The sequence below is a fragment of the Acomys minous genome (genome assembly GCF_964271855.1).
Source record: "Acomys minous genome assembly, chromosome: 2".
NCBI lineage: Eukaryota > Metazoa > Chordata > Mammalia > Rodentia > Muridae > Acomys > Acomys minous.
In genome coordinates this window covers 100,458,470-100,473,785 of record NC_140484.1, presented here as the reverse complement: position 1 = coordinate 100,473,785, position 15,316 = coordinate 100,458,470, and the positions used below count along the sequence as shown (strand labels likewise).

Sequence of the window (15,316 nt, the reverse complement as noted above, 5' to 3'; positions counted from 1 at the left end):
TCCATGTGTCCTGCCTCAAACCTCAAGGGGTTTAGAGCCTGCTGGCTTCCCAGAGTGTCAGGGTGTGCCAGCACCAGCCAGCGCTTAGCTGCCTATATGTAGCCAGGGTCCTCAGTGTCTCTGGGCTACCAGAGGTGACTTGGAGAAGCCTTGTGTCTGCTCCTAGCCCGAGGGCTCAGCACTGCTAGGCAGGGACCTGCGGTCAGGTACAGATGCCCGGGCAGCTATGGTCAGGCAGAGCATCTCAAAACTCCTGCCTGTCTGCGCTGGACCTTGGCCTTTATTGCAAACAGACCTTATCAACTCTGTAGGTGGCTGACTATAACTAGAGTCAATGTTTCCAGAATCTAACAACCTTTCTTCTCTTTTTTAAAAAAAATATATTTTATTAATTTATTCATATTACATCTAAATTGTTATCCCATCCCTTGTATCCTCCCATTCCTCCCTCCCTCCCATTTTCCCCTTACTCCCCTCCCCTATGACTGTGTATGAGACTGTGTATGAGGGACCTCTTCCCCCTGTATATGCTCGTAGGGTATCAAGTCTCTTCTTGGTAGCCTGCTGTCCTTCCTCTGAGTGCCACCAGGCCTCCCCATCCAGGGGATGTGGACTAATATGGGGCACCAGAGTTCGTGTGAAAGTCAGTCCCCACTCTCCACTCAACTGTGAAGAATGTCCTGTCCATTGGGTAGATCTGGGTAGGGGTTCAAAGTTTACTGCATGTATTGTCCTTGGCTGGTGCCATAGTTTAAGCAGGACCCCTGGGCCCAGATCTGCCTGTCATAATGTTCTTGTAGGTTTCTGGAACCCTCTGGATCCTTCTATTTCCCCATTCTCCCATGCTTCTCTCATCTAGAGTCCCAATAGGATGTCCTCCCCTCTGTCCCACTTTCCTGGTAAGTGAAGACTTTCATGGGACATGCCCCTTGGGCTAGTGACCAGATATAAGTGAGTATATACTATTTGATTCTTTCTGCTTCTGGGTTACTCATTCATTATGATAATTTCTAGTTCAATCCATTTTTCCACAAATTTCGGGAATTCCTTGTTTTTAATAGCTGAGTAGTATTCCATAGTGTAAATGTACCAGTTTCTTTATCCATTCTTCTACTGAGGGACACTTAGGCTATTTCCATGTTCTGGCTATTATGAATAAGGCTGCTATGAACATGGTTGAGCAAATTTTCTTGTTGTGTTCTGGAGCATCTTCTGGGTATATTCCAAGCAGTGGAATAGCTGGGTCTTGAGGAAGCCCTATTCCCATTTTTCTGAGATAGTACCAGATAGATTTCCAAAGTGACTGTACTAGTTTGCATTCCCACCAGCAATGAAGGAGTGTTCCTCTCTCCCCACATCCTCGCCAGCATGTGGTGCCGCTTGAATTTTTGATCTTAGCCATTCTGATGGGTGTAAGATGGAATCTCAGAGTTGTTTTGATTTGCATTTCCCTGATGACTAAGGAGGTTGAGCATTTCTTTAAGTGTTTCTCAGCCATTTGATATTCCTCTGTTGAGAATTCTCTGTTTAGTTCTGAGCTCCATTTCTCAATTGGGTTATTTGGTTTGGTGGTGTTTAGTTTCTTGAGTTCTTTATATATTTTGGATACTAGACCTTTGTCAGATGAAGAGTTGGTGAAGGTCTTTTCCCAGTCTGTAGATTGTCACTTTGTTCTGTTGACAGTGTCTCTTGCCTTACAGAAGCTTCTCAGCCTCATAAGGTACCATGTATTAATTGTTGACCTTAAGGCCTGGGTTGTTGGTGTTCTGTTCAGGAAGTTGTCTCCTGTGCCAATGTGTTCCAGGCTCTTCCCCACTTTTTCTTCTAACTGACTTAGTGTCTCTGACAACCTTTCTTCTTATTGTTGCCACAGGAAGCCGTGGAGGAACTTGAAAACCTCTTGTCTCAGAAAATCTATTGTCCTGACAGCAGAGGCCGCTGGTGGGATCGCCTGGCTCTTAACCTGCACCAGCACCTGAAGCGTCTGGAAGCGGTACTTAGCAGCACACGCTGGCTGCTTTAATGTGACTTGTAATGGCAAGCTCTAAGTGCTTAAGCATGGGGTGGGGCGGGGGTCCACAGGGGGATGAGGGCACAGCGGGGAGGGAGGTGGAGGGAGGGGGTGGGAGGCAGAACAGACCTGAGGGCCTCACATATACTTAAACAAGTACTCTGCCACTGAGCCTAGGAAAGCATCTTTCCTTAATTAACTTGTTTGTTTGTATGTTTATTGGTGGGCAGAGTTTCTATCTATCTACTTATTTGTTTGTTTGTTGTTCTGGGTAGAGTTTCACTATGTGGCTCTGGCTGCCCTTACTATGTAGACCAGTCTGGCATCAAGCACACAGAGATCCACCAGCTTCTGCCTCCCCGGTGCTGATATTAAAGGCATGCACCACCATGCCAGCCATTTATTTTTATTTCAGTGAAAATATAATTGCTTCCCTTTCCTTTCTCATTAATTTTTATGTTAATGCTAACACCAAAAAAATTAATCTATGGTCCTGGGAAAATAGTAAAAGGTATGATTTTTATTAATATTGATGTATTTCTGTATAACACATGGAAATGTTACTCTAGATAAAACAAAAAGATTTAAATATTTAATTTTTATCAAAACTTTAGAAACCACTATAACAAATGTAACAAATCAATAATAAACTTATAAATGAAAAGAAATTCTAAATATAAATAGAAGATATTTTTCCTTTTGTTAACATTTGTTATTGAGTTCTTCAAACCCTGTCCCCCACCCCAAAATAGCAGGGGTGAGTCTCACATTAGCATTAAATAAAGGCAGGAGCTGTCTGTCTGCTTTTGACTGGGAGAGGAAAGGGGTTGACAGTGGCTCCAGGAAGTGGCATCAAGGAGAGAGAGCATCAGGTGCGTCTCAGCTCCTTGCAGGTTGATGCTCATATGAGGAAGGACTCCGCCCTTCCACACCCCACTTCTCAGGTGGACCCCTCTCTCTGTGCTTTTGCAGAGTATTTGGCCTCAGCTCTGAACAGGCCATCTCCTCTGGCAGGCCCCAGGGATCCTGGGGCCTTGGAGTAGACAGATTCTGTCACTGTTGTGGCTGAGCAGGGTGGAACATTTGAGGCCCCTGCCTCTGAGCCAGGCGGGTAACAGTGACTCTTTGTGTGGCTGCCCGTGGCCTCCCTCCCGACCGTCTCCTTCCCAGCCCTGTGTTTGAACTGAATGGAGGGGACTGTCTCGGGGAGGGTTTGTTTTTCCAGTACTACACTAAGTGAATCAGGGAGAGAGGGGTGGAAAAAACTGCCCATGGACTGTGAAGGTATGATGATGTGTGTTTACTGCATTCTACTAAGGCAGCGCCTTGTTACCTCAGGTGCCTGAGAAAAGCCAACGGAAGCTGTTTTCTGTCCTGAGGTGGGCAGGGTGCTTGCTGGCTCAGAACCAGCATGGAAGAGGAGCGCATGTGCGCGTACGCTACCTCTTGTCTTTCACTGCAGTTACAGCCAAGGATGTTGCCGAGCCTCTCTTGTTCACAGTTCTAGGGGTGCTTGCTGTAGTCACAGGCCGGACAGGCCAGGGCTTAGTTTTCACTGATGCTAAGAAAGTTCTAGTTACTGTAGCCTTTTCCCAATAAACTCAGTGCCACCCACACAGTTCTTATTATCCTGTCACCACGTCTTCTGTCTTCTCTGTGTTGTGTCTGTCTCCAGGACATACGAGGTGGGAACTGGGGCCACCCTGGCCATCTTTCCATATGTCAGGCCTCTTCTGCAGGAGCAGAGTGCTGCAGGCCCTTCACCCTTGTAGACTCTTCAGATCTATTAGTTCCTCGAGCTTTGAGCATCCATTCATCCCTCAGGGCTTTTTGTTTGTTTGTTTAAGTTTTTCTTTAAAAATTTAAATTATATTGTGTCTATGTGAGTACGTATGTGTATCTGTGTGTCTGTGTATCTATGTGTGCTTGTGTGTGTATGCACGTCTGTGTGAGTGCATTGTGTATCTGTGTGTATATCTATGTGTGTGTTTATCCCTCTTTCTGTGTGTGAGCGAGCGCACATATGAGTATGCTTATGCAAGTACCGCAGTGTGCATGTGGAGGTCAGGGGGGCAGCCTCAGATGATGGGCCTCAGCCTTCACCATGTTTGGCAGGGTCTCTGATTCCCTGCACTGGGCTAGCTGGCCCTTGAACCCAGCAGCTTCTCCTGTTTCCCCTCCTGTTTGCTTTAGGAATACCAGGATTACAAACAGTTGCTAGTGTGCCCCGTTTTCCGTGGGTTCTGAGGATGCAAACTGCTTTACCTGTAGAAGCGTCTCCTGGCCTCCTACTGCTTGATGCTGACAAAGTCTGTCTCTTTTTGACCTTTTGCCAACAATCCCACTGGCCACCTTCGTAGCTCAGTTTTCTGGTTTCTTTGACTTGGTGTTTGCTTCCAAGTTCCATCCTTGTCCCAGCATGTCCTGATGTCATTTGTTGTCATGGCTGAACGATGGATGTCATGTAACACGTGCAGACCAAAGCTTGTTTGGTCACCTTTAAATGGGTGCTCAGGTCCTCTCTGCCCTTTGGCTGTGGCGAATGTTGCTTCCGGGATATGGGTATGTCGTATTCCTTGGGTGCCTAGTTTTAACTCTTTGGGGATGTACCTAGGGAAGAAACTGCTGCCTCCTGTGGCAACTTTCTGTTCGGCTCTTTAAAAACTGTTGTTTACAGTATTCCTCCATTTTTATATTCCCACCAGTAAGGCAAGAGGGCTCTGGTTTCTCCGCAGCCTTGCCAACACTTGTCAATTTTCACTTTTCTGAGTGACATAAGGAACGGTGTCTTCCTGGAGCGTTTGTATTTCTGCTGAACGTGGAGGAATCTTAGAACATAGGCTTCTCTCCCTGGGAGTGAGGAGCCTTGCTCGGCTCTGCTCCTGCCTGCACTTAGCATCTCCATGTAAATTGCTCTCCCCCCCCCAGCCCCTCCTCCCCACCTCCAGCTGAGATTGTGTGTGTGTGTGTGTGTGTGTGTGTGTGTGTGTGTGTGTGTGTGACTTCCAAGCCAAGGCTTCCAGTAAGATCTCCTTTAGCCTGTGACTTGGGTGTCTCTAAGACCATGGTCTCCGTGAGGAGGTAGCTGCTGAGAGCCTCTCATTCATTGGGGGGGGGGGGGAGGCTGGGGGGGGGGGCTGGGTAGGATCAGAGCCCCAGTGCCAGCAGCATGAACAAGCTAGGCTTTGTCCTCACAGGCCAATCAGAGAGAAGTAATAGTGAAAAGCATTCTTTTCTACCTTTTGTACTCCATGTAGCCGCCCTGGGAAAAGAACAAATACAGAGGTCTTGTGACCACCCCCTCCTTCCCCCGAGCCCCAGAGCCCCCATCGGCCTTCAGGCTCCTAGCTTGAGGTTTGGGTTTAGCCTCTGCCTTGGAGTCAGGGCCTTGCAGCCAACTCCAGCAAAGTGAGTCCCCTTCACAGCCCACGGCTCACCCCACCCCACAGTCCAGCAGCGCCATGCTGGCACTGGTGGCCAGTCAGTAAGAAGAGTTCAATTCCAATCACGACGGGGCCATCGAGACCTCAGACAAGGGACAGCAAGGAGCGTTTGAGCAGACTGAAGGGAGGGAGTGTTGAGAAGAGAACAGAAATAGAACAAACTTTGCCAGCCATTCTTTTGGAGGAAGTCAGAGCTGGTCGTCCAAAGCCCAGGCCTTTAGCTAACAACCCTCGTCAACCATCCACAGAAGGTGCCCGGCTTGGGGAGGAGGATGAAGAGGCGTTGCAGCGTCTCTGCAGACGAGAAGAGAAAGAGTGTGAAGGTGCAGGGCGTCATTCGGATGAGAATCCTTATGCGAGAAATAAAGTTCCCTCCAGCTCTGACTTCAGAGACCACTGAAATCGAGTGGAAACGCGGAGGGGGCCTCACAAAACACCCACGTTAAATGCAGAGAGAGTGAGGCAGCCGCAAGAGCCAGGGGTTCCGTCACCCGCCTTGCTGACCATTCTGCGCAGGCGCAGATCACTGGGAGACGTGGTTAAAGTGGCAAACTCCCTTGTGGTACAGCTGGTTCCTAATGTGGAGATGAAGAAGATGGTTCAGAGGGGAGGAAAGTTGAACGACAGGGCTGAAGGAGATAAGGATGACGGTGAGGAGAGGAGAGAGAGGAATGGGAACAAGATGATTGACACTGATGGACTCTAATTTTTTTTTAAATTATTTATTTATTTAATGTATATAACTGCTTTATACCTGGAGGCTAGAAGAGGGCACCAAATCTCATTATCGATGGTTGTGAGCCACCATGTGGTTGCTGGGAATTGAACTCCGGTCCTCTGGAAGAGCAGGTGGTGCTCTTAACCTCTGAGCCATCTCTCCAGCCCTGGACTCTAATCCTTAAGAGTTTTTTCTCCTTCATTTTTTCCGGTCACTGAGAATAAAAGCTGTCCTCGACTCTGCTCAGTTGCCCTGTTTTGCGGTCTCTTTTCTTTCATTTCTGAGACAGGTTTTCTCTGCGTAGCCCTGGCTGTTCTGGAACTCGCCCTGTAGACCAGGATGATCTTGAGTTCACAGAGATCCACCTGCTTCTGCCTCCGAATGCTGGGATTACAGGTGTGCTCCACCTTGCCCAGCTCAGGTCTCTTTTCTTAATACCACAGTTTTCAACTTAGGGAAAAATTAAGCAAAATACAGTGGGAACAGAGGCACTATTTTTTTATTCTAGATTCATCTGTATCCTTTCTTGGCCCAACACAAACTTGGTGGAATCCACAGTAATGCTGAGTCCTGGGGGGGAACCCTGCCTTGCCAGAGGCCGAGTGCTTGCCCCCTTGTAGCACTGCATAGAACTTTAGCTTTTTCCTCCTTTCTCTGTACACGACGCTCAGAGACTCGTTGTGTCTCTGTGTGCCTTTGGACAGTTAGAATTACCAACATGTGTTCATTTTCTCCTATTTAATAAAAAGGGAAAATGTGTTTATTTTTTAAGTGTATAGAAGGTGTGCAAAGGGTGGGTTTGGGGTGTTGAATGGCTAGGAGGCTGTTTTGACAACACAGTGCCTCCTGTAGTTTATCTTTATCATTGTGAGCTATCATCTTATATTTTCACACTTACTAAAAATCACTTTTTAGATTTATTTTATATGCCTGACTGTTTTGCCTACATGTATGTATGTGCACCATGTGAGTACCTCATGCCATGGAGGCCCGGAGAGGGCATTGGATCCCCTGGAACTGGAGTTAAGGATGACTGTAAACCATCGTGTGTGTGTGTGTGTGTGTGTGTGTGTGTGTGTGTGTGTAGGACCCCATCCTAGCTGGGTCCTCTGCAAGAGCACCAGGTGCTCCTCGCTGTGGCCCAGCCCCTTCAGGTGGCCCTTTTAAAGTAAAAGTCTCTCCTAACGATGGCTGGAACCCTGCCCCTCGGTTAGGGATCAGCAGAACCTGTGGAATCTTCTTTGAACTTTGAACTTGGCTTTCCCTGTTGTGACTGTTTTATTTGTGTGGGTGTTTATGTTTGTGCCCGTGAAGGCCAGGAGAGGACACCAGATCTTGGACCTAGAATTACAGCCAGTTGTGCGCTACCAAATAGATGCTGGCAATGGAAACTGGGTCCTCTGCAAGAGCAGCCGGTGCCCTTATTGAACCTTGTCTCCAGCCCCATCTCCCACTGTAGTTTTGTTTATTTAAAAATGTCCCCACTGTGGGGGACAAAGGTGATGTCCAACTTTTGAAGTTAGAAGTGCACGCATTGATCTGTTACAGTTAGACAAAAGGTGTCCACAGAGGACAACAAATGGAGGACAAGAGGCTGCAGAGTGGTGCAGTTCTGCACGTGTGGCTCGTGTGGCCCTGCACATGGTGGACCATCCTTGTCTCAGCTGCACCCTCTCCTGCAAGGTGGTCTGACAAGGTGTCAGAGCTGTGTACAATCTTGTTCCAGGAGATGAGCCCCTTTTCTGGATGGCCTCGGGGCCCTGGGCTGAGACAAATGGGGAGCTGTCAGTTTCTTGGGGCACACTGTCTCAGTAGTCTGATAGAGGAAGGAAAGGGCACAAGTGTCTCCTTAGGGCGTCTTCACTCCTGCCAGGTGGTGGCTTCACTCTGGCCACCTGAGACACAGCGGGGTGTGCTGTGTGCAGCACATTTTACTGGGAGGGTTCTAGTTAAAGCTGTCTGAACGAGACCTACGGAAATAGCCTGCATCTCACCAAGCGCAGTCTGCCCACTTATTAAAATAGAATAATTAGTTGCAAGTCTTCTTGTCAAACTAAATAAACAGCTGCTGCCTTCAGGACTTTTGGGATCCTGACATGTGACCTGTTATTTGCTAGGCAATTCGGTGCATCAGCAAGGGCCTAGCAGATCCGGAAGTGAGGACGGGACATCGACTTTCACTTTACCAGCGGGCTGTGCGCCTGAGAGAGTCTCCAAGCTGCAAAAAATACAAGCACCTCTTCAGCCAGCTGCCAGAAATCACTGTGGGAGATGTTAAGCACGTAGGTATCCTTTGGGGGCGTTTGTGTTTGTTGTTGGTTAAACCCATGCCACATCCCCAGTTTTCCTTTGATTTTTCTGACTGGAGGCCCACCTGGGAATCGCTTTAATATGCACTTCCCCTTGGACTCAGAGTGGTCTAATGCTCATTTGAGTCAGTGACGTCACCATTTCATTATAATGTTCTCTTCTCTGATACATCTGGGCTATCCCATAAGAACTGAGAGCTTCCACCACTCTTGCCTGCTTCTCTGGGTGGCCTCTTAGGCGTGCTTCAATGGCTGGGAAAGTCATGTCCTTCAGAGTGTGACAACATGGCTCTCATACCAGTCGTTGTACTCTGCAGGAGTAGGCAGGATGCTGCAGGCAAGTTTTCAGGGGCTTCCATTGAGGCAAGGCAAATCAAGCGCGTTTGTTTTTGAGACAAAGTCTCATTCTGTAGCCTTGGCTGGCCTGGAACTTACTATGTAGACCAGGCTAACCTCAAACTCATGGAAATCCACCTGCTTCCACCTCCTGAGTGCTGGGACTAAAGGTGTGCGTCACCATGCCTGACCTCGATCAATGATTTTCGCTACCATTGTAGGTGACCATCACAGGCAGGCTGTGCCCACAGCATGGGATGGGCAAGTCTGTGTTTGTCATCGAGGCTGGAGACACCACCAATCCCACCACAATCTTGTGCTCCGTGGAGGAGCTGGCTCTGGACTATTATAGGCAGAGTGGCTTTGACCAGGGTAAGTCTCATGCATCCCAGCCAGTCAGCAAATGGGGGAAGAGTGTTGCAGGATGGTTTGTCAGCAGTGGGTTGCTCTCCTCTCTGACCTCAGAAGAAGCCACAGCTGGCCAGAGGTGTGTGAAAAAGAATTCTGTTGTGTGGAATGGGGACATCTGCTGTTTGGCCAGTATTGCTACCTGCTGGCTGTGAGGATGGAGCGCTGTGCTAGGCTGGTTGCAGTAAGGAGACTCTTTGCTACCAGGGGCTGGTGGTGGGTGGAGGCGGTGAGAAAGGACACAGGGTTGCGCTATAAAAGGCTGCCTGGTCCTGAAGCTGTCCTTGAGGCCCAGAGCCAGTACATCTGAAGGAGTTAGCAGGCACACAGGTCGTAGGGGTGAGGGGCTGAACGGAATTCTGCTAGCTTCCAAGAACACAAGTCTCAGGGCTGAGAGCCTCGTGGCCTTGGCAACTGTTGCAGGATAGAAAGGAGGGATGCTGAAGGGCCCTGCTAGTCTGCTCGTTGCATGTGAATGTCCGGTGAGAAACTGCTGTAGCATGCTGACCAGTGTAGAACTGAGAGCTGTCGTACGTGCAACAGGCCACCACAAAAGCTGCACACCTACCACAACGGCTTGATCCCTCAGTCCTTTTGCCACATTGCCTCTCGCATTCTCTTGTCATCCTGCCCCATCGCTGGGCGGTGAGGTGGCCAGACCTGTGGTTGCCCTTCCTTCTGCCCTGCTGTACTGCCTTTAGGGCATTGGGGGTTCAAGATGGGATACTCACAGTCCCAGAGAGTAGTAGGTCTGCTCCTTGACGCGCGGTCCTTAGTCAGAAGCCAGGTTTGACACCAGGCTAGCCCTGGTGAATGTGGTTTTGTGACAGGCAGAGTGAGTGGTGAATGTATACAGTTTGGAAGGTTCCGTATATGGGAGCCGAGAATGGCCATTTGAGAAATGCACGTGTATGAGTTTGAGACATGTGGTTCCTCCCCCACGTTCCTGACTTGGTTGTCCCAGGACCTTGTGTGCCAGGCAGTCAGGTGGTTGAGGAGCTAGCTTTCCTCTTGGAATTCCTTGGCCCCTGTACAGGAGGCTCTTGCAAAGTTCATTGACCACCATGGTGCCTCCCAGGAGTGGGATGGTGAGACCACATGTGTCATGCTTGGACCTGCTTAGGTACAGGGCTGAGCGTTGCAGTCATCCTGAGTGACAGCCTCTCTGGCACTTGTCTCTTCAGTGTGGTTAGCCCTGTCGCATTACAATCGTGAAGAGGTTTTGTGGGTTTTGCTTTGTTTTGTTTTTAAATAGTCGACTAATTTCTTGTGTCAGTTGGCAACTCCTTGAGTTTGTGTATTTGCCAGTAGCAGCTTCTCCCCCCCTTTCAGTCTTCCTTCACAGTTGGTCTCAGGGAGTGTACTGTAAGTAATGCTTTAGCCACAGCCTGGAGAAAAGTGGAATCTTGAATACATGCCTTATAATTGGAAAAATCAAATGTCCACCACAGGCCCCTTTGTAAAATCTAATAAGTAGGAAAGCATAAGTCAGTCTTGAAGGAAAGGATTATAGAGGAAGTGCCTTGCCTGGTATCAGAGACAAGGAACAGGGTGGGGCCACTTGTCCTGGACCCCCCCCCCCCCCCAGTTTGCTCTCTTCTTTTTTGGGACAGGATCTCCCTGTGTATCCCTGGCTGGCCTGGAACTCACTACATAGGTCAGGATGACCTAAAGTACACAGATCCACCTGTCCCTGTCTCCTGAGTGATGGGGCTAAAGGCATGTGCCACTGCACCTGGCTGGTTTTTCTTTCTAAGAAAAACTTCATCGTGGACGATACTGACCCTAGTGTTGTGTGAGGGTGGGAAAAAGTGTGCTGGCCCCACAAGCCCGCTCAGCTTCTTCTATCTTCCGCCTCTCCCCCTGGATCTAATTAGCCAGTGTTCACCCATGATGGCACTGGCTGTGCAGCTTCCCTGTGCAGGTCTCCCCTGGGGATACCAAGTCCTGTCCTTGTGTTCAGGTAGATCTCCCCCTGTGCCGTGCTTTAGGGTGACGAGTGTGAAACAGCTCCAGGATTCAGTCAGATGGCATTATATGGGGTTCACCGGGCTGTGAAGGAAGGATTTTGGAGAATAGGTTTTCTTCCTGTGGCGTGTTAACATCAGTCTACTCCCAGTTCGCCTGCTCACAGGGAAGGCTGGTGCACCAGGGAACAAGTGCTGACACCGGAAATGCAGTGAGCCCGAAAGGCTTAGAAATCAAAGAACAGAGTGGAAATTCCAGGCCCTGGATAATGTCACAGGAGACATGTAAACTGTCCTGTCTAATGGCTAGAGAAAGGGCAGCTATGAACGGAACACAGAAAAAATGCTTCAAGTTAGCCAGGAGTCTGAAAAGCAGCAGGAAATTCTTTTTTTTTTTCCAGAATATTAAATAGTTTCACATCAGATGGTTTCAGTTTATATTACATTCTAATATATTAAAAAATTAACGTGACTTGCTTCTAGAGGGATTTATGCATAGAGACAATTTCCTACCCTCCAGGGACCACTATTGCAGAATAAGGTGGGAGGATTACACCAAAAACGACTGCAGGCAGAATTCAGAGCATAGTGGTGGTCAGGAACAACTCTGACACCCATGTCAGTGACTAGATAATAGTGACAAGAGACAGAAACCTGGAAGTTAGGCCCAGCTTCCTTCCCAGCAGGCCAGAGCCTGGTATCCTGATGGGATTGCTCCTGGAGGCTTTGCTCAGCCCAGCTGTTCACCCTGTTCACTCTGTCCTTTGGTACTACAGAAGCAGGCCACGGGGACAGGAGCCAGAACAGCTCTGGAGTGCAGGATAGAGGTGCATGACCACAGGCTCCATCCCAGGTCCATTTTCATGGGCCCCACTGGTGCTGGGTAGGAAACCCAGCATGCTAGGCTCCTGAGTGCTCAACCCCAGCTGCTTCCTCCCCTGTCGTCTCTGTCAGCTTTATTGTGAGCATTAATAGGAAGGTAGAGAGATGGCCACGGAACTGCCTTCCCTTTGTGGCTGTGTGGCTTTGCAGAGACAGCCAGCTTGGAGAGAGGAGCTTGGCGAGTTCGCGCTCTGTGGGACACAGGTCTGGAGTCTATGCCAAGACATTCATCGCTGTCTAGACCCTGCTGACCCTGCTGCTGACTTGCAGTGACCCTAGGACCCAGCTGTTCTCTGAGGTTGTCTCCCCGTGATTGTGTTCAGCATGAGGAGGGTACTTGAACTAGGTGGTCTTTACAGCAGTTTCCATAGAAGCCCTACATATCAGGAACATGTAGGTAACCTCATCAGGCCAAAGTGGCTTAATGAGTGGGTGAACCCATGAATGGAGAGTGTCGGGCGAGTCTGAGGTTGCAGCGCTGCCCTGAATGCCTGGCCTTCTTATGTCAGTTCCTGCTGGGAAAACAGTTCTTGTAGGTTGTCAGGGGCCTGCACCAGAGCCTGCTTGTGAATTTTGTGCCCGGCCTAGTTTGTGCATTCATATAGCCCCTCTAGGGGCTGAGGAAGGAGCCTGCTTTGTTAAAGCAAACCTGCCCCATAGACTGTCCACCAATATTGAGAACCACTGCTTTGTGACTCGCCAATTTTTATGTGAACTTTTCCCCTTACATGAAGCTTCTATGTGCAAAGAACATAGTATGAAAAATGAACCGGGAATAGCATGAAAATAGCATGTCTTTCAGTTATTTCCCTGAGGTAGAATTTATATTAAGTCATCGTGATTCCTGAGCATAGTCCTTTTTCTCCTGTGTGACACTGTGGTAGGGATTCATGGGGAAGGATCCACCTTCAGCACCCTGTGTGGCCTCCTGCTGTGGGATGTCATCTTCATGGATGGGATACCGGATGTCTTCAGAAATGCCTACCAGGTAACCTGCTGACGTCATCCCACGGAGCCTCTCCTGCGCGTGTCTGTGGCTCCTGCCCTCCTCTGAAGCCAGCTGCACCCAGGCTTCTTGGTGATCTTTGGGAACTACTCTCACGGTGGACAGTGGTGCTAATTGCATGGGGAAAGGACCTTTTTATTTTAAAGAGCAAACTAGCAGACTTTAGCTTCAAGCCTGGTTTCGCGTCAATGTTACGTTTTGAACTGTAGGACAGAGTACCCTCAGCTGAGCACTGGACCTAGCCCCAGCGTCCAGCCAAGGGCTCTCACACGATCCACTCACATCAGCCGGAGCTCTACCAACTGGACTTATAGCAAACAGTCACTAAAATTCCAGGAAAAGAACTTAGTTTACATGATTACATGTATCTGATATTTTTTTTTTTTGCTCATTTCTTCTGAGGAGGAAAATGTGCCAACCAATAGGCTAGCTTCCAGATCTCCTAGGCCTTGCGTTTCACACCATGTTTGTGTGCCCTCCCCAAACACGCTAGAAAAGTTTCCTTCTCTTCCACACAGGCGGCCCCGCTGGATTTGTGCACGGACAGCTTCTTCTCAAGCAGGGAGCAGGCCCTGGAAGCCAGGCTTCAGCTGATCCACAGCGCCCCTGCTGAGAGCCTGCGGGCCTGGGTGACTGAGGCATGGCAGGCCCAGCAAGGCCGAGTAGCTTCCCTGGTCAGCTGGGATCGCTTCACTTCCCTTCAGCAAGCTCAGGTACTGCTTCGCCTGCAGTCTGATCAGCCATTGCCTCACAGTGCTGCTCTGCTTTGACAGCTGTAGCCATTGCAATTGCACAAGTGCACAGAGATGTGTTTACGTGTGTGTGTGTGTGTGTGTGTGTGTGTGTGTGTGTGTGTGTGTGTGTGCATAAACATGGAGAGCAGCACGCATATGTGTGCTTGTGTGCATGTTGATCATCCATCCCTGCGCCGGGATGCCATGGCTAGTGACAGCCACTTGAGAACAGTCAGAAAGCTCCAGTGTGATGCCTTTCCCACAGTTTCCCTCTGCTTGGCTTGTGGCCACAGCAGGGAAGGTGGCTTCTGTGCGTAGCAGCTGCTGACCTCTGGAAGGCCTCATCACTCCTGAGTGCTGAGCCAAACTCCCTCTTCATCCGATGTGCCACAGGATGTTCACACCAGGCAGAGGGTGGTAAACTGGCCACGAGGAGCTCTAGAGTTTGCCCATGGCATTCTGGCAGCCACTGGGAGCCTGGTCAGAGTGGCAGAGCTACTGCTGGTGTCCCTGGAGCTGTGTAGGTTGGATTGTACTGGTGTACTCTGATGGCCGCTCACGCCCATTTTGGAGTCTCTGTCCTGAAGGTGGAAAACTCTCCCTTTGTTTTGTGTTTAGGATCTTGTCTCCTGCCTCGGGGGTCCTGTCCTCAGCGGTGTGTGCAGGCGCCTGGCTGCTGACTTTCGGCACTGCCGAGGGGGCCTCCCTGACTTGGTGGTGTGGAATTCTCAGAGCCACCACTGCAAGGTGAGTAGAGAAAAAAACCACTTGTCATTTTATCAGCAACTATGCCAGAGTCCATGTGCTGGGCGTTTTCTTCCTGGCTGTTGGAAGGATTGAAGTCTTTGATAGCCATGGGCTGAGGGGCTGAGGTTCACAGAGCTTCTCTGAGGAGCTGGGGTGCAAGCAAGACAGGCAGTCTCATGCCACCCCCATCGTGGAGGTGATGCTGTACCAGGATTATATCCTGTTACTAGAACCAGTCACCAGCTGCAAGGCACACTGAGAGGCAGGGCTTCACACAGTGTGTGGACCCAGCACCTCAGGAGTCTAGAGGAACCCAGATTCCCTGGCCCAGGCCTGTCCACGCACCTGTTTACACCCACTGGCTAGTTTTATCACACACTGCATATGCGCTCTTACTGTCTCTCCTTCCCCCTTTCCTTCATTCCCTTCTCGCCCCTTTTTTCTGACTGAGATTTCATCCTAGTTTGTGATTTGTCTTTTTATTTTCATAGTATCTTTTGATCAGACATTTGAATTTTTGATCAAATGGGTGTTCTTTAATGGACCGTACCTTTGGTGTAAGATATCAGAGATACCTAACCTGAAACCAAAAAGGGGTTTCTCTTGTGTTTTGTTCTGCAAATCCTGTGTTTACGTTTTGTCATCTGTTTATGTACTTTCCTGTCTTCTGAGGGCTGTGGATTAAAATGACTGTTTTTTTGGGGGGGGGGAGTAGTTGACCATTCAGCCCCCATTCAGCTGTCTCTGCTGAGAAT

At 49.3% G+C, this 15,316-nt stretch overlaps 1 protein-coding gene across 1 annotated transcript in view; it reads left to right on the top strand.

Annotated features, from left to right (window-relative positions):
• Window positions 1-15,316, top strand: part of FAN1 (FANCD2 and FANCI associated nuclease 1) — a 36,423-nt gene that overhangs the window by 16,523 nt on the left and 4,584 nt on the right. The window contains exons 8-13 of the mRNA XM_084772359.1: window positions 1,874-1,993; window positions 8,290-8,454; window positions 9,039-9,189; window positions 12,959-13,062; window positions 13,599-13,793; window positions 14,433-14,561. Coding sequence (XP_084628485.1) covers window positions 1,874-1,993; window positions 8,290-8,454; window positions 9,039-9,189; window positions 12,959-13,062; window positions 13,599-13,793; window positions 14,433-14,561 — 864 coding nt within the window. The remainder of the gene's footprint in view (window positions 1-1,873; window positions 1,994-8,289; window positions 8,455-9,038; window positions 9,190-12,958; window positions 13,063-13,598; window positions 13,794-14,432; window positions 14,562-15,316) is intronic.